At 35.6% G+C, this 27893-nt stretch overlaps 1 protein-coding gene across 5 annotated transcripts in view; it reads right to left on the reverse strand.

Annotated features, from left to right (window-relative positions):
- RABGAP1L (RAB GTPase activating protein 1 like) overlaps positions 1-27893 on the reverse strand; it is a 689413-nt gene that overhangs the window by 563854 nt on the left and 97666 nt on the right. For all 5 annotated transcript variants that reach the window (XM_060132737.1, XM_060132738.1, XM_060132736.1 and 2 more), the window contains exons 8-10: positions 19715-19781; positions 14193-14295; positions 10371-10537 (exon numbers count right to left, since the gene is read on the reverse strand). In XM_060132737.1, coding sequence (XP_059988720.1) covers positions 10371-10537; positions 14193-14295; positions 19715-19781 — 337 coding nt within the window. The remainder of the gene's footprint in view (positions 1-10370; positions 10538-14192; positions 14296-19714; positions 19782-27893) is intronic.

The following is a 27893-nucleotide window of genomic DNA, read 5'->3' on the forward strand; positions in this document are numbered from 1 at the left end:
TGTCAATGTAATTCTTAGGCCAGCCAGAAGAACCTAAAAGAGTAGAGGAAAATTTCTTCCACCCTAACACCCTTCTCGCCTGTTTCATGAGACTTCTCTTTTCTGAAGGTAAATTTTATTCCTAGCAGATGCAAAAAAAAAAAAACCCAAAAAACAGATAAAGTACTTGGAACAGTGCTCAGCACATAGTAAGTGCTATGGAAGTGTTACTTCTGGTACTGTTTTGTGCTGTTAAATGATATAACACTTTGAGGCATGAGATAGTCTAACCTGTGGTACAATACGAAGAATAACTAAGAAGCAAAAGTGGCTTCCACATCCTATTCTAGTGCTCTTCTAGAAATCTTTCTGGGCACATAATTATGTTAATAACAATAAGGATAGCAAGCATTCAATCCTGGCAACAACCCAAGCTCATCCCTTGAAAGGTCTTTTTCCCCAGATCTTCATTTGGTAAGTCCCCTCTTGTCACTCAGACCTTAGACATTTAAATATCACTTTCTTACAGAGCCCTTCCTTGACCACCCAATATCCACCAAGTCATCATAGCACTCTGTTACTATCTGCTATCTTGCCATTTGTTTGCCTGCCCGTCTGTCCCCTCCATGTATCCTCCATACATAGAATGTAAGCTTCACGAAGCAGGGACTTCATCTGCAGCATTTACCACTATATCCCCAACATCTACAATAGTAATCTGTCAGAGCAGGCACTTAATAAATGTTGATTTAATTAACAGGTAAATGAGCAAACAACGCTACATGGTAGGTATTATGTTTACCTCCATTTTACATATGAAGAAGCTGAAGTTCATGGACACAACTACCAAATGACAGAATGGGGAACTAGCCTCATGCCTACTATCAGAATCAAATCATTAATATTTGGGGTTACCCTTTTGTGTCACTTTACAGTCTACAAAGTGATAGCACAGACAGTATCTTACATGCTAAATTATACTGCAGGGGAGCAGAATTTGTCACCCCAAAATATGCCACATTAGCATGAAACCAAGCAGGACCCTGTGGGGCCCTCTAGGGCAGGGGTCTCCAATCCCCGTACTAGTCCACAGCCTGTCAGGAGCCGGGCCGCACAGCAGAAGGTGAGCAATGGGTGAGTGAGCGAAGCTCCCTCTGCCGCTATCCGTCGCTCCCCATCGTTTTCATTGCCGCCTGAACCATCCCCCTACCCCCACCCCGGTCCAGGGAAAAACTGTCTTCCAGGAAACCAGTCCTGGGTGCCAAAAAGGTTGGGGACCGCTGCTCCAGGGTACAAATCCTTTCCATGTTCCCCATTTCTTGTTTGTAGGAAATAAGCTTCATTCAGCCTCCCAGATCTTCCCTGAGTACCAAAGGGAAGATTCAGTTACTAATTAGGGAAGCGTGGGAATGCAGAAACAAATGAGGAACAGTCAAGAAACAACAGTGCAGCATGGGACAGAGACGTGGTTCCTCCTCAAGGAATATACATAACAACATATCTTTGAGTTCTTCAGCAGGAACTATGGCCCCCCACCCAGGTAGAACACCAGATTCCTGGAACACCACCCTGTTACCTCACCACCAACCAATCAGAAGAAAGTCTGGACACAGTGGAAGATAATACAGACTCTGATCCCCTCCCCAAATGATTAAATGTGATTAACTTCCCCTTTCTCCATTTAAAAAACTTTCATGGTCAAGCAGAATCTTAGGAGTTGGTTCTTGGACATGAGTCTGCCTTCTCCCCAGGTTGCCGGCCTCCTGAATAAAGCAACCTTTCCTTTCTAAACGAGTATTGGCTTTCGAGCTTGGCTTTCGAGCTAGCGGGCAGCCAAACATGAGTTCAGTGACAAGCATAAGGATTACTATTTTGAGCTAAAGACAATCAAAACCTAGCAGATTCAGGAAAGCTCTTTTACCTCTCCCTCACTTGCCTAAATTTACAGAGCAAAGGAAGAGAGCTATTACCAGAGATAGCTTCTTACCTAAGAAACTTACCTGTACAGCAGGGCAACCTTTGTTTTCCAAACATCTTCTCTCGCTTCCTGTGAATGGCCTTCCTCCCCTTTGTATCCATAGATCCCTCCCCTTTCTTTGGCTCAGGATGGTATGTAAGTTTCAATTACCAGCAACCTTTTGTGTCTTCATATCTTTATGGTGCTCCCATATGTACATAATTAAATTTTCCTCCTGTTAATCTGTCTTATATTTATTTAAATATTAGACAAGCCAAAGAATCTAAAAGGGAAGAAGGGAAATTTTTTCCACCCCTACAATATTCCCTCTCTGCTGTGATCACAGAAAACGACTCACATATACCCTCAAAGGAACTCCTTTTAACCATAACTTTGTGTCATTCTACTACTATTGTCCCTCCTTTTTCTAAACCCCACAGTATTCTGTACATTATTTTCACCTAGTATTTATCATAGTCCTCCTTGTAAAATGGTAATTTTTATATATTTCCTTATTAATAGGAGGTGACACAAAGTTCCTTTGGGGATAAGGTTGTATTTTAAATATCTTATCTTTGCTGTGCCACTACAATAGATATTATAAATTAACTTTGAATTAACTTGACTACAACAGTCATGGAATTATTTGTGCTAAAAACTTTTTATAATTCACTAATTCAAATGGCATAGAATTTTAGACATGAAAAAAAAATTCAGGAATACTATTAACCCACATACACTATGTATCTACACTGGAATAGGTGAGTCCTCCTCAATCAAATGTAAATCTCACTATGTCTTTTTAGGTCAGATGCTCCAATAACTAAACATAACTTAATTTGTTATTATTATTAGAGTTTAAAAATCTCCATAATAAGCAGCAACACATTTTTTTCAAAAAATTTGTTCATCATGATAATCAGATATGCTAATAGAAATTATTTAAATTATTTAAACCCTACTAATTCTACAACATGTGCTTTGTATCTGAAGAAATGTCAATCTACACTAAAACATGTTGTGCTGGCCTCAAAATGTTCTGGATTTCCTAAACTAATCTAATGTAAACAACATTTCTTAAGAGTATCTTTAAAATGAATATTATATAAGCATTTCTTTTTTCATAACACTGTTTTTTCTCTATAATTGCCTCAAATTGTTCTTTGTAATTTATCACACATCCCCAAATTAAGCAAGAATTCAAGAACCACCCCCTACATGTTTTCAATGCTGCTGACTCGGCTGACCCCTTGACAACTGAACTCTATTTTACACTAACTTCATCTAAGCAGCTAAATCTGCTCCTGTTTTTCTTGAAACTCTATAGTATTCATAAATGCCTAATTTATAAAATAAAAGATCACTGAGTTCAATGAAGTTAAGTGCTGCATTTTCCAAGCTCCCATCTCCATATACTTCTACTCTTTTATGCCTAACATAACTGCTGTTATCAATTTTTACTGCATTTTGGCACAAGCAAAAAGTAGAAAATACTTTTATGAAGAACAACACAGGTAAAAATGTTGCACACCATTACTGTGAACAAAAGCAGGTACCTCTGTCCATAGAAAATAATTTCATTTCAAAATTTCAAACAAGTAGTATTTTAAGAGTAACACCATAGTCTTAAGTCAAAGAATATTATCTGGACCTAAAGTAAGTATATCTGACTATGAAATAAGCAAAATTTCATTATTAAATATCAATTAGGTTGCTACTTCCCCATCACACCTTCCTTGTCATATTTTTCTCCTTGTAGCTCTTCCTTGTCATATTTTTCTCCAGGTGATAAGCCTTTTGTTTTATTTATTAAATCTTCAACACACTAAAAGTCTTTAGATACGAGGATCATTTATTCCTCACTAATAGGCCACTTGGTAATGTGGCCTTGGTAACGTAGTAACGTGTAATTTCTTAAACTCCACAAATGAAAGACAGGGAAAGGAAAGCTAATACTTAATGAAAGGATCCCAAGTCACTGTGCTTGCCATCTTGCTTTTCTTAACAACTGCATATTACTTTTTAAATGCATTGCAAAAGAGTTTATGTACATAAGGATTCTCTCCTTTCTGGCTTACAATTTCAAATCTTTAAATACTAATTTTTCAGAATAAATCCTTTTCAATCAACTAATAACTCCTCAAGTTTTCAATGAAGGCCTATAATAACTGACCTATTCTCATTTCAGTACCCAGAATGAAATACTGCTTTATTCAATTTTATTTCCTTTGATGTAGTCTCATAGTGAGATACACCCTATAGTACAATACAAAGCAAATCTGAAAGTAAGCGGTAACACCTAAATGTCTTATTGTTCTTTAGGCAAAATACAACCAGAAGAATATAAAATTATTCTATGATTTTAAAAATTATAAAACAAAACAAAACAAAAACACTACTACAAAGGTTATAACTTTCCTATCAAAGAATCCTGCCAATAAACATCTTATGATGGGACTCACAGCATTTATTTTCAGTAATAGGAAAAGGAAGAAATAATAATTCATCAAATTACTTCTTAGGCAATTTATTAGTGTAGCAACAGGTGATGTCACTATAGTTTAAAGTTATGAGTATCTTCAATATGAATTCATTTTGGGGTACTTCAAAACTGTCATTTTAAAAATCACTTTGAAATGACAGAATAATAATAAGCACATAAAATTTGAAGCAGCAGAGCCTTCCAAAATTCTAATTTTGCTTTCAGCTGTTTTGAAAGTCCTCCCATGAATTAATAAATTTTTTTAAAAAAGAAAATATCAAGTGATGCATAATTTCTTTTTTATTGAGATATAACTGACATATAACATTGTATAATGTTAAAGTAACACGTGTAAAGTATACAACCTGTTGATACATTTATATACAGCAATACGATTACCACTGTAGCATTAGCTAACACCTCTATCATGTCACATCATTATCATTTCTTTTTTGTGGTGAGAACAATTATGATCTAGTCTATTAGCAACTTTAAAATTTATAATACAGTACAGTCATTCCTTGGTATCTATGGAAAGATTGGATTCAGGACTCCTCCATGGACACAAAAATCTATGGATGCTTGTGTCCCTTATATAAAATGACATAGTACAGTTGGCCCTATGAATCTGCAGGTTCTGCATCCACAGATTCAACCAACCAGGAACTGATCCATGGACTGACCCACAGACTGATTAATGGTTGACTGAATCAACCCTTGAGAAACCCGTGGAAAAAGGGCACACTAGACTGCTGACTACAATCACTAAGCTGTGCATTAGACCTCCAGAACTTTTTTATCTACTAGTTGCCAGTTTGTACATACTTTCTTAACTATACTATTTCTGAAGAAAGAAATTAGTTCCCTTTCAAAATATCTGCTATGCCATTCCTCTAAATGTTGGCAACAAAAGGTTTTCAGCACTTGACTCCATATTTTGATGGGTATTCATTCAGTAAAATCACTAGCAGAGGGTTTGACTTCTAAACACAGGAAAAATAGAAGGAGAGACTGAATTTTCTAAAATTCTAACTTTGTATATAAAAGTTGTATATAAAATAAAGTGTACCCTAATACTTTGGATTTGTACCCAGCTTCTCTTTTGTTCCCAGTTGCAGAGGTGAATTATGACATTTTGTCTCCCATTCAAGCCTCAATCAACTGCAGTCTAACTTCTGCCCCACTACTCCTCTGAAATTGTCCAAGTTTTACAGTCTAAGATCTTTGTCTCTTATTTACCAATCAAATCCTTAGCTAACCTTCCTGAAGTACCTGATGCTTAAGGCATTCTCTCCTGCAGGAAACAATTTCCTGCCTCGCCATTCCTGGCCTCGTGCTCTTGTGATTTTACCCCTAGATCTGTGCTTATCCTTCGACATTCACTTGGCTCAATCCTCTTCCTATACCAATCTTCGATGTCTCCCCACTCAACACTTGGCCACCTACTCCTAGTCACAATTCTCAAGCTTTAACCACTTTTAAAATCTTTATTTCCCAAGCTTAGGATACAAATATCCAACTGCTTACTAAACCTAAAAGTTCCACGGAAATGTGAAATTCAGCATATCTGAAACTCCGCTAGCTTTCCTCATGAGTCTTGAAACATTTCTCCTTGAAAGTCTATTTCTGTAACAGGGAAAAGCTAAATGGGACTCCAGGTTCGATAGGTTTCTTTGACTTTAACCTTTGCTTTTTGTTGCTTTTGTTATTATAATCATACATAATGGCCTGCCTCAGGGAACCCTGCCCCTCTGCCTGAATGTTAAACTAAAGTGCCTCTGTTCAGTTCAAAGGGAGACAACCTCACCCCACCCACCTGTGGATGTCTCAAGAAAGAAGAAGAAATTAACACATCCCCTCACGGAGGCTGGCCATTCCACAGGGTATTTGCAAAACTTATGGCCTTTTGACTTTACTTACTCATCTCCTCCCCCTCTCTGTGCTATAAAAGAAGGTGGCATCCAAACCCCGATAAGATGGTTTATCAGAGACACTAGCCTGGCACCTTCTCCATCTGCCGGCTTTCTGAATAAAGTCGTATTCCTTGCCTCAATACCTCGTCCCCGATTCACTGCAGTGAGCGGAGAAAGCTTGGACTCCGTAACATCTCAATCAAAAGGATCAACAACCATCCAGTCACCTGAAAGTAATCCTAGACCCCTTGTTTTCCCTCAACCTCAGGTCACATCAAACACCAGATCTTGATTCTTACTTCCCTAAGGCCTCTCAAATTCATCTTTTCTACTATCCCCACTGCCACGGCCTTTCTTCACGCCATCATTTCTCATCTTGGCCACAATAGCCTTCTTACTTCATATTTATTTGCCTCCAATAGCAATATATCTTTTTCACTACGGTCAGAGTGACCTTTCCCAATTATAAATACAGTGTCATTCACAGCTTAAAATTCTCCCAACCTGAGGATAAAGGACTAAGCATGGTAATGACCTACCTATTCGGAATAATTACCCACCATGCCCACTGATGCTTCGGCAATATCTAATTTCCTACAGATCTTGAACGTATCATGTTACATCAGAGTTCTATGACCTGACTCAACTCTTGTCTCTGACTAAAATGCCCTCCTCTGCCTTACCACACTCCAAAATCCTGACCTTGCTACCAGAGTTAGTTATTCATTTATTGGTTCATTTATTCATCCATTTATTTTAGGCTTAAGAAACAAAGGATTCTGCCCAAAAAGAATAGAAACTAGATAGAAGACAAACAAGTATTAATTAACATTAATAAAAACAATAATAGCTAACATTTACTGAACATGTACCAGGTGACAATTACTGTCCTAAAGGGCCTTACATGAATTCATATTTATTCATCATGACAACTGTGATACTGTGATATAATAAGAAATATATATTTTGGTATTCATCCTGGCTCCTGAAACAGTGCCATAGCAATAAAGGTGAAAGAAACATCTTTTGTTGTAGTATTTGGTTTTTATCCCATTTCTGAAATAGTTCCAGAGCAATAAAGGTAAAAGGAGCATCTTTTGTTATTCCTAATGAGTTTCTTTCAACCACACTTGAATTTTGTGAGAGGTGACTTTTGGAAAGCCCCTGAAGGTATGGGGGGGGCCGGTGCGGGGGGGGGGGGGGGGGAGATGGATGCTAAAGGAATCAATCACATGATAGAAGGCTGGAACTTTCAGCCCCACTCCCCCAACCTCCAGGGAAGGGAAAGGAGCTGGTACTTGAGTTAATCACTAATAGCCAGTGATTTACTCAATTGTGCCTACAGAATGAAGCATCCATAAAAAACCCTAACTTAGGTGTTCAGAGAACTTCTGGGTTGGCGAACACATGGAGGTACTGAGAGGGTGGCGAGCCTGTACAGGGCATGGAAACTCCATACACCTTCCCCCATACCTTGCCCTGTGCATCTCTTCTAGCTGGCTGTTGTAGAGCTGTATCCTTTTATAATAAACTGGTAATCTACTAAGTAAACTGTTTTCCTGAGTCTGTGAGTCATTCTAGCAAATTATCAAACCTGAGGAGGAGGTTGTGGGAACCTCCAAGTTATAGCTGGTTGGTCAGAAACACAGGTGACAACCTGGACCTGTAACTGGTGTCTGAAGTAAGGAGGAGGGGCACAGTCTTGTGGAACTGAGCCCTTAACCTGTGGGGTCTGTGCCTACTCCAGGTAGTTAGTGTCATAATTGTATTGTAGGCCATCCAATTGGTGTCCAATTGGAGAATTAATTGCTATAGGAAAAACACTCACCCATCTGGTGTCAGAAATGAAGTGGTATGAATAGTAGTAAAGGAAACAGAGTTTTCTTTTAACAACTCTGAGAAGTTAGAGGGAAAGTTATAACCCTAAAAATTAAAAGATATTAGGAAAAAAGTTTTTAAAAAATCAGTGATATAATCTTCATATGAAGAAACTAGAAAAACAAGTTAAATCCAAAGCAGAAAAAAAAAAAGGAAATAAAAAAGAAAGCAAAAGGAATCAACAGAAGATAAAACAGAAAAACAATAGGGAAATGAATGAACCCAAAATCTGTTTCTCTGGGGGGGAATAAAATCAGTAAAATTAATAGATCTCTAGCTAGGCTGATAAAACAAAAAACAAGAGAGAATATATAAATTACCAATATCAGAAATAAAAGCAGATCCTACAGATCCTAAAAACATTAAAAATAAAAAGGTAATATTTTAAGCAATAAATTAAATATCCTTGATTAAACTGAAGATTCCTTGAAAGACACAAATCACCAAAAATGACTCAAGAAGAAATAAAAATAATAATAAACAGACTAACACAATATCTACTAAAGAGATTAAATTATACCACTAAAGTTAGAAACCATGTTCTTATCTGATTCTTATTCATTTAAATCAGTCTCACATTTATTGGAGCTGAATATTACAAGTGAATCTAATTTAATCTTTTTATTTCACATGAAATGGCCTCAAACAGTATTTTTAATGTTTTAGTACTAAGAAATTCTTAACTCATGGTACTTACCACTCAGTCACTCAACATCAGCAGTTTTAAAAATATGAAAATAACATTTAATAATAAAAATCCACTCTAATATATATATTCTTGAAATTTATATAAATATATAAATTCCAGTACTCTTGTTTATCTTGCCATATATATATTATATATATATATATAAATATATATATATATATATATATATATGAAGCTAATATTGGGGGGCAGGGCAGGAGGGGGGAAGCTAACTTTTTATCAAGTCTCAAGGAAGAAAAATTCACAGCATAATAATTTATTAACTGTCACTAGAATGATAACAACCACTTTGTATACAGCTCCTTTATTCATTCTTATGCAACTCTGAATAATCCTTTGGCTCAAAATGACAAACGAATTCTTTGACAGTCATGAACAATTAAGCTACAAAAAAAAAAAAAAAAGAAAAGAAAGAAAGAAGGAAGGGAGAAAAATATCTCAGAATAAAACATGAAAATATGCTCAGTACACTAAAATTTTAAATATTGTTCATATTATATTCATCAGAATATGCTACAAAAACTGAAAGAAAAAAACAGTCTACACAGTAATAAAAGCTGTGTCAAACCACAGCTCTAATAATTTTATGCAAGACGAAAACCACAACAATTTCAAAGCATCTAATATATGAAGCCTAACTGAGCAATGACAAGTTTTTTTTAATATGAAAATGGTTAAGTGGCTTCTATATTTGTTCACTGAACTGATGCTTGCTTTTACCACATTACATTTTGCATATTACAGTATATGAAGCAACAAGCATTTTTTAAACTTGGGAGAGAGGGAGCACTAAATAGGATGAAAAGGATTTACATCACTCAAATAGAATATTTTACTCTGATTTCATAAAATGGACACTACTAGAATTCAAATTATTTTTCACTGTTACCTTCTTCCTTCATTACATAACAAAAAGTGTATTTTACCTATTAATACTGCCTAATTTAAGAACTTCACAGAAACCCTAATTTTGTTCATTTAATATTAAAATAATTTTATAACCTTACTAATAAGTCAAACAACACCTTCACATAATATTATATAGGTAGAAATAACTATAACAATTAGTCATGTATTACTTCATAATGTTTTTGCTATTATTTATAAAGATATGATGTTTCTGTGCCCTTTCTTTTTGGTTTTATGTAATTGTATATAAAAGGAAGAAAAGCTGTTTTAGATATAGATTCGTTATTTCTATTAAGTATGTTGATACTTTACAGGTACACATTACAGGTTTCTAAAACAAATTTCTACATAATTATTACTAGTTGTTTTTTTCAACTGACATTACCTACACATGGATTTTTCAAATACTCTGTTAGTTGACTCTAAATATTTGATTATCTGAGGAATTCTATTGCTTTTTATTGTTATTTAAGAAATTATGTTGGCATTAAAGAAAAAATGGTGGAAAAAATGTATTATGTGAGAAGAACAAAAAGGTCCTACCTGTTTCAACCTCATGAAGAAAGTCTCCGTGAAAGTCTTTCTGCTGAAATACCAAAATCGCTCGTTTGCAGGGTACACACGTACTACTGTCTCCAGGAGAAAGCGGACAGGCTCCACCACCTCCGTGACTACCATATCCACCGCCACGGTCATGTACACTCGTTTATCTGCAGTAGAAATTTTCTGTGTTTTATGCCAGCTTTATTATTACTTATTTAAGAAAACAAAGTTAAAGGATTAAGGTTCTTTTTTTTTTTTCTTTTGCGGTATGTGGGCCTCTCACTGTAGTGGCCTCTCCCGTTGCAGAGCACAGCCTCCGGACACGCAGGCTCCGCGGCCATGGCTCACGGGTCTAGCCGCTCCGCGGCATGTGGGATCTTCCCAGACCAGGACACGAACCCGTGTCCCCTGCATCGGCAGGCGGACTCTCAACCACTGCGCCACCAGGGAAGCCTGGATTAAGGGTCTTTATACTCCTGTTACCTGCTATGTTTAATTTTAAATGTTTTATTGTCACTTAGATTAAATAGGTAACCAAGTTTCCCAAGTATGTTTCTCAACACTCCTGATCCCACCTTAATCAAATGTCCAAATCTCCTCTGACAACTTTAATTTCTCCTTCTCAAAATCAGGCCCTTAATATAAAAAAAATAAATAAAATAGAAATTTCAGAATGTCTTTTACACTATCTTTCAGGTTTAAAAAAAAAACCTGGAAAATCACAAAGATCTGCCCTTTCATTTTATAAAAAGAGATACTAGAAATTATTAGGTCTGTTTGATGAGTTGCATGGGAAGGACTGTCAAATCAGAAGAGATGCTCACCTTCATTATGTTAAATTTGTTTGGGAAAATGTTATTAATATTTCAATGTTGTATGCTTTAAGGGAAGTCCCCAGAGATTTGTCAGTACCCTCATTGTCCATAATACATATTAAAGATCAGGAAAATCATTGACCAAAGCTCTAATGTGTAATTTTCATATATATATACTCTATATATAACATATAAAATACGCTATATATACTCTCTCTATATATAACATATAGAGTACACATACACATATATACTCTCTCTACATATAGAGAGTATATATACACACTACATATTTATAGTATGCATATATATTTTATATACATAAAATATATATCAGAGTCCTGGCAAGTGCTTTTAGACAACAGTATACTGTTATCAGTCAAAATTCCAGTTACTATTTAAAATGTTTTCTTCACCATAGACTTCCTCTAATTTGAATCTAGACTTTCTAGACCAGTGTCTATTCCTTTTCTTCAGTTTCACTATGATAGGTTGAAATATGGATTTCATTTTATTCTATTTACCCTGCTTGAAATTCACTGGGATTTTTGAAACTCTGGTTTGTTTATTCCATATCATTTTGTCACTTCTTCATTTTTTTTTTTTTTTTGGCGCAGGCTCAGCGGCCATGGCTCACGGGCCCAGCCGCTCCGCGGCATGTGGGATCCTCCTGGACCGGGGCACGAACCCATGTCCCCTGCATCGGCAGGCAGACTCTCAACCACTGTGCCACCAGGGAAACCCCTCTTCATTGTTTTTAAAATATTTTTAAAATTTATATTGTCGGGCTTCCCTGGTGGCGCAGTGGTTGAAAGTCCGCCTGCCGATGCAGGGGACGCGGGTTCATGCCCCGGTCTGGGAAGATCCCACATGCCGCAGAGCAGCTAGGCCCGTGAGCCATGGCCGCTCGGCCTGTGCGTCCGGAGCCTGTGCTCCGCAACGGGAGAGGCCACAACAGTGAGAGGCCCGCGTACCGCAAAAAAAAAAAAAAAAAAAAAAAAAAAAAAAAAATTTATATTGTCTACCATTTTCAGTTCTCAGTTAAAGGAAAGTTCAAATAACCAAGCCCACCATTAGAAGAAACCTTAAATACTGTCTTTTTAACCATTATACAACATTTATACTCATCAACTACACTCCTATTAATATCATTAAACTCAACAAAAAATGTATTACATTTGTACTAAATACAAGCATTCTATCTGCCAATTCAAGAGGAATTAGGATTCTCTAGACATTGTACTTGACCTAAGGACCTTATAAAGTCTCAGGGGAATAAAGTAGAGGGGTTAGGGAAAATAACAAAATGCAGAATACAATATACAACTTGACGTAGTGAAAAGATCCAAGACATTTCATCTCTCAGGGCTTCAACTTTTGTAGTTTTGATTCATGACTCCTCTGAGTAATTTATAATTTCAAGAACACCATTTAAAAATGTAAGAAATTAGGTCAACATTTTTGTGTGGCATATGAAATGATTTTAAATTTAAAACACATTATCTTTTGCATTAGAATATTATTGCAATATAGTACTATGTAGTTTCTTTTCATTGAACAAATAAATTTTAAAATATGTATTTTTTAAAATACATAATTCTTTTTTATTTTTTTACTATTATTATTATTTTTGGGCCACACTGCATGACATGTGGGATCTTACTTCCCCAACCAGGGATCGAACCTGCAACCCCTGCATTGGAAGGAGGAGCCTTAACCACTGGACCATCAGGGAAGTCCCTGAAATATATTATTTTTAATTGAGGACCAAATAGGTATTAAAATACAAAATGAAACTGAACTATGTGTTACATTAAGAACAGGTAAAAAGTGCTTTTATAAGTTATTATTTGAAATTTCTATATTTTACTTCAAAATTATCAACTGGCTTATTTTTTCCATTTTCACGTTGATTTTCTGAATGATTATAAGGAAGAAGTTCACAGACTGGTATTCACAAGCCTGTATCCAGAAATAACAAACTGTGGTGTAAAAATTATTTATTCCTAATATATGAAAAGCTAAATTTTACATAATCATCATTATTTTTCTCTCTTTTAGCCCTCAGTTTGAAATAGCTTGATGTATGATCAAATGCATGCAATTTATGGAACTGGTAAATACTTTTATTAAGGAAATTCAAAAATAATTATCATTTAATGTTCTTCATTAATATATTATATTTCCATATCAGTATTCACTAATGCTCCCGTCTTTAAGCAAAAGTCTATTGTGGGTATAAAGTAAATAATATAAAACTAAAGATCAAACAAGCTGATCCATTATTTTCTCAATATAAATTATTGGTTGAATCATAGTAAAGCATTTAGTAGAAGATTATAACTCATGAGATAAAACTAAATTTTAGTTTAAAGGCAGATGGTGGAGGGGAAAAAAAAAAACCACATGGGCAATTAACAGATATCTGGATAAAGTAGGAATAAAAATAAATACAATAGGAAAAATGACAAATGAGCCTACTTACCATCTATAAATTCTGTTCAACACTAACATATTAAACAAAATGAAAAGGTAAACAACTTGGAAAAAAGTATTTGCCACAAATGAAATCCTAAATATACATTACTAAGTTCCCGAAGGTCAAAAGACTGGAATGAATAATAGGAAATGAAAAGATATAAGTAATCTGTAATATAGAGAAAAAAAGTTAAAACATAGTTATCAGAGATGCAAAAATTCCAGAATTTGCTTCATCATTTCTTTCATATTCTTCCATCATTTCGCCCTTAAATAAAACAACTCTATAATGACATATGAAACACAAAGCCCAAATACTTTCTTAACATAATGTAATAAAATTAATCCACATATCATCGGGGGGCTTTCTTTTGAATAGTGGAGGTTCTCCCCATAGATGTATAAAGCATGAAAACAAGAATAATTCCATTTAAAGTGAGCACCAGAATTTTTTTAAACATGGCAAAACAAAATTGTCCATAATGTAAACTTTAAAGTAAATAATAAGGACTTTTTTAAGAAAATTCACCTTTTGGGGTTTCTTCATTAAGTGCCAGAAATATTGGTGCATTGGGGTTCCACATGCCGGTGATAACATAAGCTCTCCCATCATAGCTCTTTCCCATGGATTCCTATAAAAGTTCAAACAGGAATCACTGAGAATATATACATCAAAAAATCATCATTTTAAATTATATCTTACTTTAAGCAATCCAATTTATTAAAATTTGAACTCACAAACAGGGGACTTATTTTCTTTGTAAATTTTTTTCATCCCACAGAAGCATTTCTTTAAATATTAAATTCTCCTACAGCTTTCTCCAGAGTTTCTATTTAGAGACACATACTCTTGGATAAAAGGAGGTATGCCCTTACATGCTGACTCACAAAAACATAATACTGGTATGAAGCTATATTTAACTTTATCTTAGGCTGGTTGTCAAAATCTCACATACCTACACATACAGGATATAGGAAGTTTCTATTAAAACTGTATTACGGATCTCACTGAAGATAGTTAAACTGAATTAATAGCTAATCACAGGAAAATAGGTTAGGATTTTTCTTCTAATGTTCTAATTTTTAATATATTCTTAAAATATTAATGTACTTTATCACAATGAATACCTTTAAAGTTAATACTTTTATTGCCTATATGCCAGATATAGGTACACTTTATAACAATCATAAATCAATATTAGGAGACTAATACTGCTTTGTAATCAGCACTCAAGGTAATTAACTATCTCCCTCTACCCTCATACTTATCCTCCTTCTGTTCTCTCCTCCTCTTCTTCTTCATTTCCTCCACTCCTTAAGACTTTTACCAAGCCAGCTCTTGACTCTCGCTAAAGCAGCAACTCCACAACTATATGTGGCCTTGAAAGCAAGGCAACACGTAGTTTGTGTGTGTGTGTGTGTGTGTGTGTGTGTGTGTGTGTGTGTAGTGTGGGGGAGCTTAGAGATTGTCCCGTGGGAGAACAGCACACGCATACAAATATGTGCACGTGCAAAAGAGTATTAGCCACAATACTTTCAATTTTCTGTACCGATTTCCTTATATTATAAATGGAGAGTGTGAAAAGAGTCAGACTAAAAATAAAAGAGAAAAAACTTTTTTTTCAATATTTCCCCCACACAGATGCTTCTCTGAATCCCTATGAAATTATTGTAGTCATTTGGCAATTACTATGTATATTTTTCTAGTGTACTCATGATATTTCACTAATCAGATTGTATAGCTTAAGTGCAGGGACCCTGAATTCCAGGGGTGAAATATACTCAGGGCCATGTAAAAGAAACCCACTCAGTACCTCCAATTCATATCTTTCACTCTCTCCCTCACTCCCTTCCATGTGCCTATCCTCTCTCTCTACTGTCTAATTAGACGTTCAGAACAAGAATGAGCACCTGACCCAAAAAAGTGCAGTCCATTTCTGGACAAGAGCTCATGCTATGCTTGAGTCCAAAAAAATGAGCTAGACCAGTCAAATTCTTTTTTTCAATTAACAAATACCAAGGAAAGTGGGCAGTTAGCAGTGGGGCTGAAAGGTTTTGATAAGAAGTCAGGTGATGTCAGGCCACATACAAAACGAAGTTATAACAGAATTTAATGTAGGGAAAAATATATAAAGAACAGCAGAGTACTAGGAAACTGCTAAGTGGTAAGAGAGAAATGGAGAAAACAAACACCGAAAAAATCCTTAAAAATAATTAATCCTGTAGTCAAAAAACAAAGGCAGATACAAAGGAGGCAAGTTGAAGGGGAGGAAAAAGAAGGGCAGAGAAGAGGCAGGGAGGGAGAGAAAAGGGCAAGGAGGGAGAAGGGGAGGAGAGGGGGAGGAGTGGGAGAAAGAAGGAAGAGAAGGAAAGAAGGGAGGCAGGGAGAGGGAGAGAGGAGAAGGTGCAGAAAGACAGAAGGGGGGGCGCAGCACCAGAGGTTGAGAGAACAGGGGCAGCAAAAAAGAGTCTCACAGAAAGAGTAAGCCCATGGCAGGAGAGGCAGACAGGAAGAGACCAGATAGAGACCACTTTGCAGGTTTAGGTACAATTTCATGAAGATCAATAACCTCTTTTGCCTTTAAGGTGCTCTAAGTGAATCTTTGTTTCTTGTAACCAAAACAGCCTAACCAAATTAAGCATATTTTTATTTCTTTTTAGTCCTCACAACATACAACCACAATAATACTGTCTTACACATCAAAAGCCCTCAATAGAAGTTTCTCTTTATCAAGTCATTTTTGATATTGAACTAGACATTTCTATTACATAGCCTGGCTTGCTCCCATCCCCTTATGAAGATACTGTCACAATCTTTGTTCTAGACTTCTTTCCTGACTCCTCTGCATGCCCTGGCTCCCCCAGGAAGGCTGACAAGATCAGGGACATCAGGTAAAGGACACCTGGACGACAAAAGCATCTGCCCAAACTAGGCCAGGCTGGAACCACCAGATGCCCTCTTCTTAAGAAAATAAACTGGGAAATATAATGAGAATATGACACTTTGCAATGGAAACATAAGCTGAAGAATCATGCTAATTCATACTAAGCCATGAGTGAACTACTGTCAAGTTATGAGTAAGCTGAAGCTATGAGGTCAAGTAGGCAGACAGCAGGGTAAAGCACACAGATGGCATCAGAAGGAGGAGATAACACAAAAAAATAAAAATAAAAAATGTACGTTCATGCTAATCCATCCATTCATTAAACAAATATGAGCCTACTGTGAGTCATGCTCTATACCTGTGAGTATCCAGCAAGGAAAACAAAACAAAATGGTCCTGACTTTATGGAGCTGACAGGCTAATGATTTCCAAACAGCAGTTTGTGAGCCATTTGTGGATCATAAAATCAATTTAGTGGATTGTGACCAGACTTTTTAGTCAAGTAGAGGAAAAAAATTGCAGATTTCATCACACATGTAAGAGTTAAGAACTGTTTCATAAAAATTTTACTTTAGCTTTTTTTATACATAAAGATTACAAGTATATTGGATTACAATGTAAATTTTATTTCTGTGAGTCCAGCTACTAGCCTAATGTCAATAAATAGTTAATTGTGAGGATCCACAAACTTTCTGTGGCATCTCTAGGACTTTTTTTTTAATATTATTTTATTTTACCTGCTTCTGAGTTTTTTCTAAAAATGGTATTACATTGTTTTTAGTCTTCTGTGACTTGATTCTTTTTTTTAACATCTTTACTGGAGTATAATTGCTTTACAATGTTGTGTTAGTTTCTGCTGTATAGGACTTTAAGTTGTGCTCCAGTTCCATGAAATCTGACTCTACCTAGTTTTCAGCTTTTTGGTACATTCCTGTTAGGCTTTTCCTAGGTATCAATGGCTATGAATCAAAAATTCTCATTTCCTTATTCCTACTACAAGTATCTTCACCAAACTATTCTCACTCACTACTGGGAGAAAATTGAGAGTCTGTTATCTGTACCCACAAAAAAACCTAACTAATTTTATTTATATATGATTTTATTTACAGACTATGTATAATATATATATAAGTAATTTGGCTAGCTGACTAAAAAATATATTTCATTTATAAGTATAACTTTCTCTTTCATGTAGATTTTATATTAAACAAAATTTATAAATTTATAGAAAAGTCTCAGTTCATCTGGCTTATTTAGCATTCAGGGAAGAAAGTCAGCATTGCTTAAAAATTATTCAAGTCAAATAGAAAAGTCTCACAAATTCTGAAATTAAATATAAACACTTTTAAAGTTTGTCAGAATAAAGTGCAAGGTGAAATTTGTTTTCAAAGTGTACACGTATTTGGATGTCATAGAAGAAAAAGTATTAACATCTGGCTCTAGAGGGCAGAACTAAGACTAATTAGGCAAAGTTACAAGGAATATGATTTCAGGTATTACAAAGGTATAACCTGTAATAACCAGAACTGTCCCATAGTCTTCATTATAAGGTAACAAGTTCCTTTTTATTAGATGTAATGTAGCTAAAGCTCAATAACCGTGTATTAAAGATAGCATGAAGATTAATAGCACTGGTAATAACAAATCACAACTGATCATAATTGTACATATAAACCCTCCAACTTGACCAACTATTTGTGGCACAGGTAAGCCCACCACTCTTTCCAGGAGCTTCAGTGCTGACAAGTCCTTTGATATCAATATGGACTCTTAAAGGTGGAGGGCTGCACCACAAGCAAGACACTAAGACTAAGGGGTTCAGAAGTTCATGCCAGGTCTGTAACTCTATAATCTAAACTTAGGTTTCATAGAAAAATCTTTGCCAGTGATTCACCTTAATCTTTTAAACTCTGAAAAATCATTCTAATTAGGATCTAGGAGCTTATAAGTATTTAATGTCCCTGAAACTACCTCCTCATGAAATTTTCAGGGCTCCAAAATGCTATGTCCTGCCTTAAGTAAAACCACTTGCATAACTGATATGCTGTAAAGAGCGAGGGAACAGAGATGAACCAATACCTAATTCATTTTCACACTTAAAGTAACTGGTTGTCCTTACCTTACCTACCCATGCAGTGCTTCCTCTTTATTTCTGTGGCTCATTGTACCAACTCTATGAGAGCACTTAACCCACTGCTGTCATTACATACTTAAAAGATCTATTTCCATCACAAGATTATGAACCCATAGATGGTAAGAACTGTTTTACCATAACACCAGCACTTCACACAATACCTGGCACAAAATTAGGTCCTCAAAAAGGCTGAATAAACCATTCTACTACCAGTAGAAAATCCATGTGATGTTACCATGAAATAACTCAAAGAAAAAGTTGATATAATTTGTGGTATTTAACTGACATTTGCAAAATACAGCTGAAAGGAAGAAAACATGTAGTGCTACCTAAAAAAATCTCAGTTAAGTAAAAAACTTTATACTTATACTAAGATAACTATTTCCTATAACATTTCTAAACCACAAAGTAAATGTTTTCATTAACTGCAATATTAGCAGGTATTTCTGTTTAAAAGTTAAGATGGCTTCCTATTTTTACATCAAATACCAACTCTTAAATACATATTAACCTTCAAGGGCATTCCTTAAATAAGTACCACTCCTAAAGTAAATATACTTTGCTAATGAAAGGTAATCAAGAAGGAAAAATTCAGAAAGGGAAACGCTTTAAAGAAAACAAAAGCATCCATCACGGTACTCAAATTAATAATATTGCATTAAAAAAAATGAAAGGCACCATATTCACTTATAGCATTGTGCCTGTTATAATCATGTATTTGTTATTTTGGCTCAAAGAAGAGACACATTCCTAAGAAGTCAAAGAGATGAATAGATGGATATTTTCATTACATTATCTTTTTATTTGTTTCCCACTTGCATATGCTTTTTTTATGAAAGTTTTCCTAAATCTCTCCCTCATAAGTAATTTTAAGTTTGGGGTTCCAAATTAAATTACTACTATCATAGTGATTGATAGCTGAAAGTTAGAAACAATTCTGACAAAATGACAAAATTTTAAAATAGAAAATACTTTAAAAATATAAAATAACTATCATCTATACTTGGTTAAGGTGCTTAAGATTTTCATTACCATATCCAGTAAATGCATGTCACTGTTCTTCACGTTTCGACCTGGGCTTAATAACATTCCAAAACATCTGAAAATATTGGGGAGGGAAAAAAAAGGAGAAATAAGGTATCAAGAATATATAGAAGCCCAGTGAGCAAAAGTCTCAATAGTAACGATACAATCTGAGCTCTGTACTGACAAATAGCTTTCATTTTTTAGAGAAACATCATAAATAAGAATTCATTAAGATACATAATAAAATCACATAGAAATAAGTTACCTAAATTCCCAGATCTTTATTTTTGCATGGAAAAGATTACCAATGATCAGAAACTGTGATAAAAATAGCCATAAATTGTTAACTGAAACAAAATACAGTAGTGACATATAAATTAGTTTCTGGGTAAAAATGAGATTGTATTTGCTTTAGAGTTACTCCAAACATATTGGTCAAGATCAACTAACCTAGTTAAATTAAAAGAAAGAAAATTTTTTTAAAAATTAGAATAAGACACTGTACTCTCTCTTTGCATCAAGCCAGATTAATAGAAACAGTCACCCTGGCCCTCAACAGTCATGTTCACTGAGTAGCCTATATCTTCAGTTTGAAATACTATATCCTCAGTTTGAAAAAAAAAAAAAAAGTTATATGAAACTCATTACTAAAAATGCTGTTATATTAGTGAAGATATTACCCAACATACTGTATACTATTAACTACTTTATTCTGTGCTTCCTAATGCTAGGGAAGCTTTAAGAATCCCATCAACACTACCACTTTGTTTGTAAAGGATTTTCATAAACTAAAATTCAGCTAATTCGAACATTTTTTAATATTTGTTAGGATATTATTGTTATTTCTTCTTTATAGGTAAGAAACGTAAAGTCCAGAAAAGTTATTTTACTCAAATTTATGTGGCTATTAAGTAGGTCTTGTACTCGAGAGACAATGTGATCTGTCCACAGTGTGCCTCTCTCTGCCAACAATGCATACCCACACTTACTAGAAAACAGTGTTTTTATTGTAGCTTTCCAAAATTTAAAAGTATGCTATGGAGCATTTTATACAAGACTATAAACAAATTAAATATACCATTTTTTAAGTTTCAAAATAGCGGCAGCTGAGCAGTCAATACTTAATCTGATCTTTGTTTTTCAAAGGTTTAGTTTTCTAGTAGCATGGCTTTTTTTTTTCCATAAACAAGACAAGAGATTAGTCCTGTCCAAATATGAGCTTAGTAAATAGTAAAAACATATATATAATACTTCCTGTGAATATTTGAGGATACCTTGCTCAAGGCATCCAAAAAGATCAAGTATATAACAAAGATAAAGTCAGTAAGTTCTGAGGAAATTCCAAACATATTATTGTACCAGTGAACAAAATATAACTTACTAAAATAGAAATTATTATAATCTAATATTCATAATTTTAATACGATTCCTTTAAACTGCTATGTACTCCTATAATAAACACTGTCTATACAAATTAAATGGTAATTAATCATGTACTTTATTGTACTATTTCTTCTAAGTTTGCCTTAAATTCCTTATAAGAATAAAAGAGCTAATTCTTTTTCATATATAAAATTTAGTTCCCTCAACTTAAAAGTCGGGTCAGGGCTTCCCTGGTGGCACAGTGGTTGGGAGTCTGCCTGCCGATGCGGGGGACGCGGGTTCGTGCCCCGGTCCGGGAGGATCCCGCGTGCCGCGGAGCGGCTGGGCCCGTGGGCCATGGCCGCTGGGCCTGCGCGTCCGGAGCCTGTGCTCCGCAACGGGAGAGGCCACGGCGGCGCGAGGCCCGCGTACCGCAAAAAAAAAAAGAAAAAAAAAGTCGGGTCAATGAGGACAGAAGACTTCTCTCACATTCCCTATTCTTTGCTTCAGCTTGCACCTCTCATGGGTTTTAAAATACTATTTTCTATATTATGGTTTTTAAGTTACAAAACTATTATATATACTCATTGTAAAAAGCTAATGAATACCAAAGTGTATAGGGAAAAAATAATTTCTCCTTTCTCTCTCTAATCTCAGACCCTTTGGAACCAATACTAAGAGTTTAGTATGCACCCTCCCTACCTTTCTTTTGCTCGTTTTGAAAATTTAAAGTTTTATATTGTTTGTCAAGCACTCACAGGTAAGTGGCAAAATGGGTACAATTTTCCTAATATAATGTCCTATCTTAAACTCCACTGCAAAAGGAAATTTAGGTTTTCCTCAAATGGGAACACACATCACCTTATTTTGATGATCTTTGATGCACTGCTTTTTTCCTGGGTTATAAATAAAAAATCCTGCCACCAACCAACAGTGCGACCCTAGAGAAAGCACCTAACCCCCTTGGGCCCCTGCTTCCTCTTCTAGAAAATGGGAGAGGTAACAATACATGAACTCTAAGGATCCTTCCAGCACTAAAACTGAGTAATTTTTTTCTATCAAGCTGTATTAGTCATTTCCAAAATTATATTTCATTAAAGCACATAAGGTTTCCTATAGAGACAAGCAAGGTCTATTATGAATAACATGTCAGAAATTAGATATTATTAGCACCACAAGCACCTATTGCAAATATTAAGTGTTTCATTGGGGAGTTCAAAGCGTTCAATCTTCTCTTATTAACTCCATAAATAATGTAGAAAGCAAACTGCTATTACATTTATTTTCTCAAGGATGTCACAGTCTAGTAGGGGAGGAAAATAAGTAAACGGACAATTACAACCTGTACGGTAAGTTCTACGATAGCCGTAAGCACAGAATGTTAACAAAGCAGAGAGAAGACACACCCAGCATTATTTATAATATAGCAAATAGCTAACTTGACCCCAAATTTGAAATCAAACCTCCTAAGAATGGGATGATGGTGTTATCATATTAATAATAATTATCATATTAATTATAGCAGCTGTTTATTGAATGCTTTGTCAGACATTACTATATTGTTGCATTTACATTTCTAAACAACCTCCATATAACAAATAATAAAACTGGTTTCTGGAAAGTAGAAGTGATTTGTCCAAACCACAAAGCTATTAAGCCCATGACTATGACTCCAAAACTGCGGAGTCTTTTACACATTATACTCTGCCACCTCCCTAGCCTATCAGTAGAAAAGATTATAAATTCCCTGTGTGATCCTGGGCAAGTCACACACTTTAAAGTCTCACTTTCCACATTTCTGGAACACAAATATTACTTGCTTATAGGTTGACTATGTTAATGTAAAGCTGAAATGAAAAAACTCACAGGGAAAGTACACCATAAATTCTAGAGCTGTTGCCGATTATAAATTATTATTACAACTGCCACTATTATTTAGAAAAGAAATTTGGCCTTCCATACTGCCCAGTGAGTCTCTACTCAAAACAGAGATTTAAACAGCTTTTAACACCAAGTTAGCATCCATACAGACACCAAAAATTCTGCATATCTTGCATGGCTTTAGGGTTAATTGATGGAAAAATAAAGATGAAATGTCACATGTCACATATGCAACATGCTTATAGAGATTCAGTTCTTCTCAGGGCTGGTCACATAGGCATCCTCTGCCTAGCATGTACCAAAAATCCAGACTCCTGAAGGAAAGCTGGTGTTCAGCACAAACCACATTGCTTGTGCTAAAAGTTTAGGCACGGTGAGCCACTATTCTCAGTTCTGGGAATGGTGGAAACCCTCCCGAAAGCCAAGTTTCCAAATGCCAGTCAAGAACCAACCTTATAAGCAGGCCTTTTAGGAATGGTAGTGTCAGTCCTCCTATGTTAACTCTTTTCTGTACAGCCCTATTTTGGTATTTACATTTTAAGTAAAAAAAAAAAAATTAATACAAAACAATATCATCTGTGGGTAAAATAATATGGATTCCTCAGAAGCTCGATTCCATTTAAAACAGTTGAATCAAGCCATATAAAGCTTTGGTCAATTATCAAAAGCATAACAATTTTCTATGGTACAATGGAATAATTTACCTAAATATATAAACCTTAAAGAAAACAGATAAAGAATAATTTAAAAATAATACGAGAATAAAGAGGATGGGTAAACTTATTAAAATATATTAAAAATAGAAAAAATCAAATTAATATTTAAAGCACAAATACAGTAGTCACACGTAAGACTTATTTAACTTTTGTTGACTTGCGTTTTGTTTTTTTTTTTTTTGGTTGCACAGCATGTGGGATCTTAGTTCCCCGACCAGGGATCGAACCTGCACCCCCTGTTATTTCACTTTTGTTAATTAACTGCCTAAAGTCCTACTAAATAAAAATAACATTTTATGTAGTCATTCCTCCCACTTCCCTTCAAATCAGCCAAGATCTTTAAAAAGAAAAAAAAACTATGCTGCCATTATAAATAAGAACAAAATATTAGTAACTAAGCAGTGTTTACTAGCGATATAAAATAATTATATCATATCTATAGATACTTAATACCTCCCCTTGTCCCTACCCCAAAAAAAGTCATACAAAAGAGACAAATACAAAGACTTTAGGAAGACTAGCAAAAAGTCCTGGATTCAAATCCTCATGTTGCCTCTTCTTAGCTATTTCTTAGCAGGCAAAATAACACTTTAGTTTCCTCCCTCTGCCAAAAAAAAAAAAGTAAATAAAAAGATAATTTATAGGATTCCTTGCTTTAGTATGAAAAACACTATGCAATAAACACTTGGGATGGATGTTAACATATGGTAGAAATCATTAAATAGTGGTTATTATCCTTGCCATTATTATGACAATTAAAAGACTATCAGTTAAGAAGACTATCTAAAATAAACACTTTTCCCCCCCAGAAATGTATCAGAAAATTTATCTGTGGGACTGGTTAATTTCATTAGATACTAGTTCAATTAGATACTGTCAGTTTAGGTCCAAATAGGAGAGAGAGCACAGAAATAATTTGAACAGGAAAAGTTTATTATAAAAAATTTTTCTCTGTAATAGGAGAGTGACTATAAAGAGAATTCTAAAGAACAACCTAAGGCTGAGGAAGAATACCCCAAAGAAGAGCAAACTTGGAAAGAAGATCCTCCCCCTAAAGCTGGTATTCTGACCTCACTGTAGAAGATATGACTGCAGCCCAGTGGATGACAAAGAAGTTTTCTGGACTGCCCAGGCAAAGTTGGACCACAAGCAAACAGGAAACAACCCTCTAGGGTGCAGGTAGCCAAGGGTGGCCGGCAGGTGAACAAAGGAAATCAGGACTCCCGGAGGCAGCTCAGAGGCAGAGTGGTACAAAGCCTGAGGCCCACAGTGTCTGTATCTGGAGGGCTGCAGGAAGATCTCACTGAGCCAGGACCAGGACTATGAGTTCACAGGGGTAATGCATGCACTGTGTGCACAGCTGGAGCACAGCAGCACTGGATGTCCCAGAATCTTGTAGCAAGAGCAAGAACAATCACAGCACACCAGAACCAAGAAGAGTCCCTCCCTCCTGAGGTATCTCTCCAGCACCCTCTACTGGCACAATTTAATATTGTGCTTGCTGCAAAGAAGCATAAAGTTGCACTAATGCAGATCAAGTAAGAGGGTAGATTTGGAACCAAGAGGCAATAAATTGATAATTGGCATAGGATACAGTTAAAATACCTCATCTCTTCTAATAACTTAACAGCCGGGTTAGAAATCAAAATTTCTTAAACCAATAAATTAAGAAGTTATTTTTCTTAAAGTAAATCAAGAATGTAAATTGTTATAGCCACTATGGAAAACAATATGAAGATTGCTCAAAAAGTTAAAAATAGATCTACCATATGATCCAGCAATTCCACTTCTGGGTATATACCCAAAGGAAATGAAAACAGGATATCAAAGAGATAACTGCACTCTCATGTTTATCGCAGCATTACTTGGAACAGCCATGATATGGAAACACCCTAAGGGCCCGGCAGTAAATGAATACATAAAGAGGATGTGGTATATACAGTGGAATATTATTCAACCATGAGAAAAAAGGACACCCCACCATTTGCAACAACAAAAGTGAATCTTGAGGACTTTATGCTAAGTGAGATAAGCCAGACAGAGACATAAAACTGTATGATATTACTTATATGTGGAATCTAAAAATGTCAAACTTGTAAAAACAAAGAGTAAACTGGTGTTTACTGGGGAGTGGGGGAACAGGAGAGATGTTGTTTAAGAGTACAGACTTGCAACTAGTAGTAAATAAGTCCTAGAGATCTAACACACAGTATAGTGAATACAGACAACAACACTGTATATAATCAAACTTTCTAAGAGACTAGATCTTAATTATTCCAACCTCAAGAAGAAATAATTGATAATTATATGACATGACAGAGGTATTAACTACTGCTACAATGGCAATCATATTACAATATATAAATGTATCAAATCAACATGTTGTATACCTTAAGTTTACACAATGTTATATGTCAAATATATTTCAGTTTAAAAAAAACCAAACTACTACATTTGAACAACCTGGAACTCTCTCCTCTGCTAGGACCTGGTAGCCCCTTTGTCCATAACTATCTTGATTAGTCACCTTAAGTTAAATAAAGCTAAGTAAAGATCTTTTGCCATTGGAAAAACAATTAATTAAGAAATTATTATTATATTATAGAAGCATACTACGATTTACAAAAGAATTCAAAAAGAGCTCCAGTAGAGGTCTATTGATTGTACCAATGTCAATTTCCTAGTTTGTACATTATACTATAGTTATGTAAGATGTTACCATTGGAGGAAGCTGGGGGAAGTGTACATGGGGCCTCTCTATACTATTATTTTAACTTCCTGTGAGTCTGTAATTATTTCACATTTAAAAGTTCATTTGAGGGACTTCCCTGGTGGCGCAGTGGTTGAGAGTCCGCCTGCCAATGCAGGGGACGCGGGTTCGTGCCCCGGTCTGGGAGGATCCCACATGCCGCAGAGCGGCTGGGCCCGTGAGCCATGGCCGCTGAGCCTGTGCGTCCGGAGCCTGTGCTCCGCAACGGGAGAGACCACAACAGTGAGAGGCCCACGTAACGCAAAAAAAAAAAAAAAAAAAAAAAAAAAAGAGCCCCAAGACATCTAGAATAAACTTAGAAAAACTTTTCACAGAAAGCAATGTACGTTTTCATTGCTAATATGAAAAAAGTAGTTCTTAAGATACGATGCTAAAAAGGTAATAGTATTATATACATACCTCTGGAGTGCCACCACCCCCCACCACCGGGTGCCAGCGAAAGCTAGCAATGGAAGACACTGAAAATTCTGTCCTAATTACAAGTTCCAGTCCAAAAGCTGAGAGAGGTAGAAGCTTCCAATTTCTCATTCTCCAAAGCACCTGATGATGCCGATAACTCTTTATCAATTGTCACTTGAAACAACTATCAGAGAACAATGAAAGTATTTTGTATAAATATATCCTGTTTTTCTAAGGTAAAAGAGAGTTACCTTTCTACTGCCTTATATGAAAACTCAAAGAAGACAAATGAGTAAGTTCAAAAACAGCTTGTAAAATATTATGCAGGGGCTTCCCTGGTGGCGCAGTGGTTAAGAATCTGCCTGCCAATGCAGCCAGCCAACACAGGTTCAAGCCCTGGTCCAGGAAGATCCCACATGCCGCGGAGCAACTAAGCCCAAGCACCACAACTACTGAGCCTGCGCTCTAGAGCCCGTGAGCCACAACTACTGAGCCCACGTGCCACAACTACTGAAGCCCATGCACCTAGAGCCCATGCTCCACAACAAGAAAAGCCACCACAATGAGAAGGCTGCGCACCACAACGAAGAGTAGCCCCCAATCACCGCAACTAGAGAAAGTCATGTGCAACAACAAAGACCCAATGCAGCCAAAAATAAACAATTAATTAATTAATTTAAGAAATATATATTATTCAGACTTTGGATCACCCCACTAACTTTTGCTCATTTTCAGGATGGAGAAAAATGACGTCCATTAAGAAAAATTATTAAGACATCTAAAACTCGTGATTTTATATCTAGGCAACTTAAAGTCAGTGACTTGAGCTCCTTTCTAAATAAAACTATATAACAACTTGCTAGGGTGAAGGCAAAAATAAGTGCTACATAAATTCAGCAGAAGACCCTCAGAATGGTCTAACATCCAATTATATCAGCCCCAAAATAATTAACAGTTCAGGTTCTACTATCTATCTACTTTAGGGATATCAAATCATATTAGAAAATTGCTTATCCTGTGAGAAGAAAAGAGCCCTAGGTGATTTTCTTTTTTCAGT

The sequence above is a fragment of the Lagenorhynchus albirostris genome, chromosome 2 (assembly GCF_949774975.1).
Source record: "Lagenorhynchus albirostris chromosome 2, mLagAlb1.1, whole genome shotgun sequence".
NCBI lineage: Eukaryota > Metazoa > Chordata > Mammalia > Artiodactyla > Delphinidae > Lagenorhynchus > Lagenorhynchus albirostris.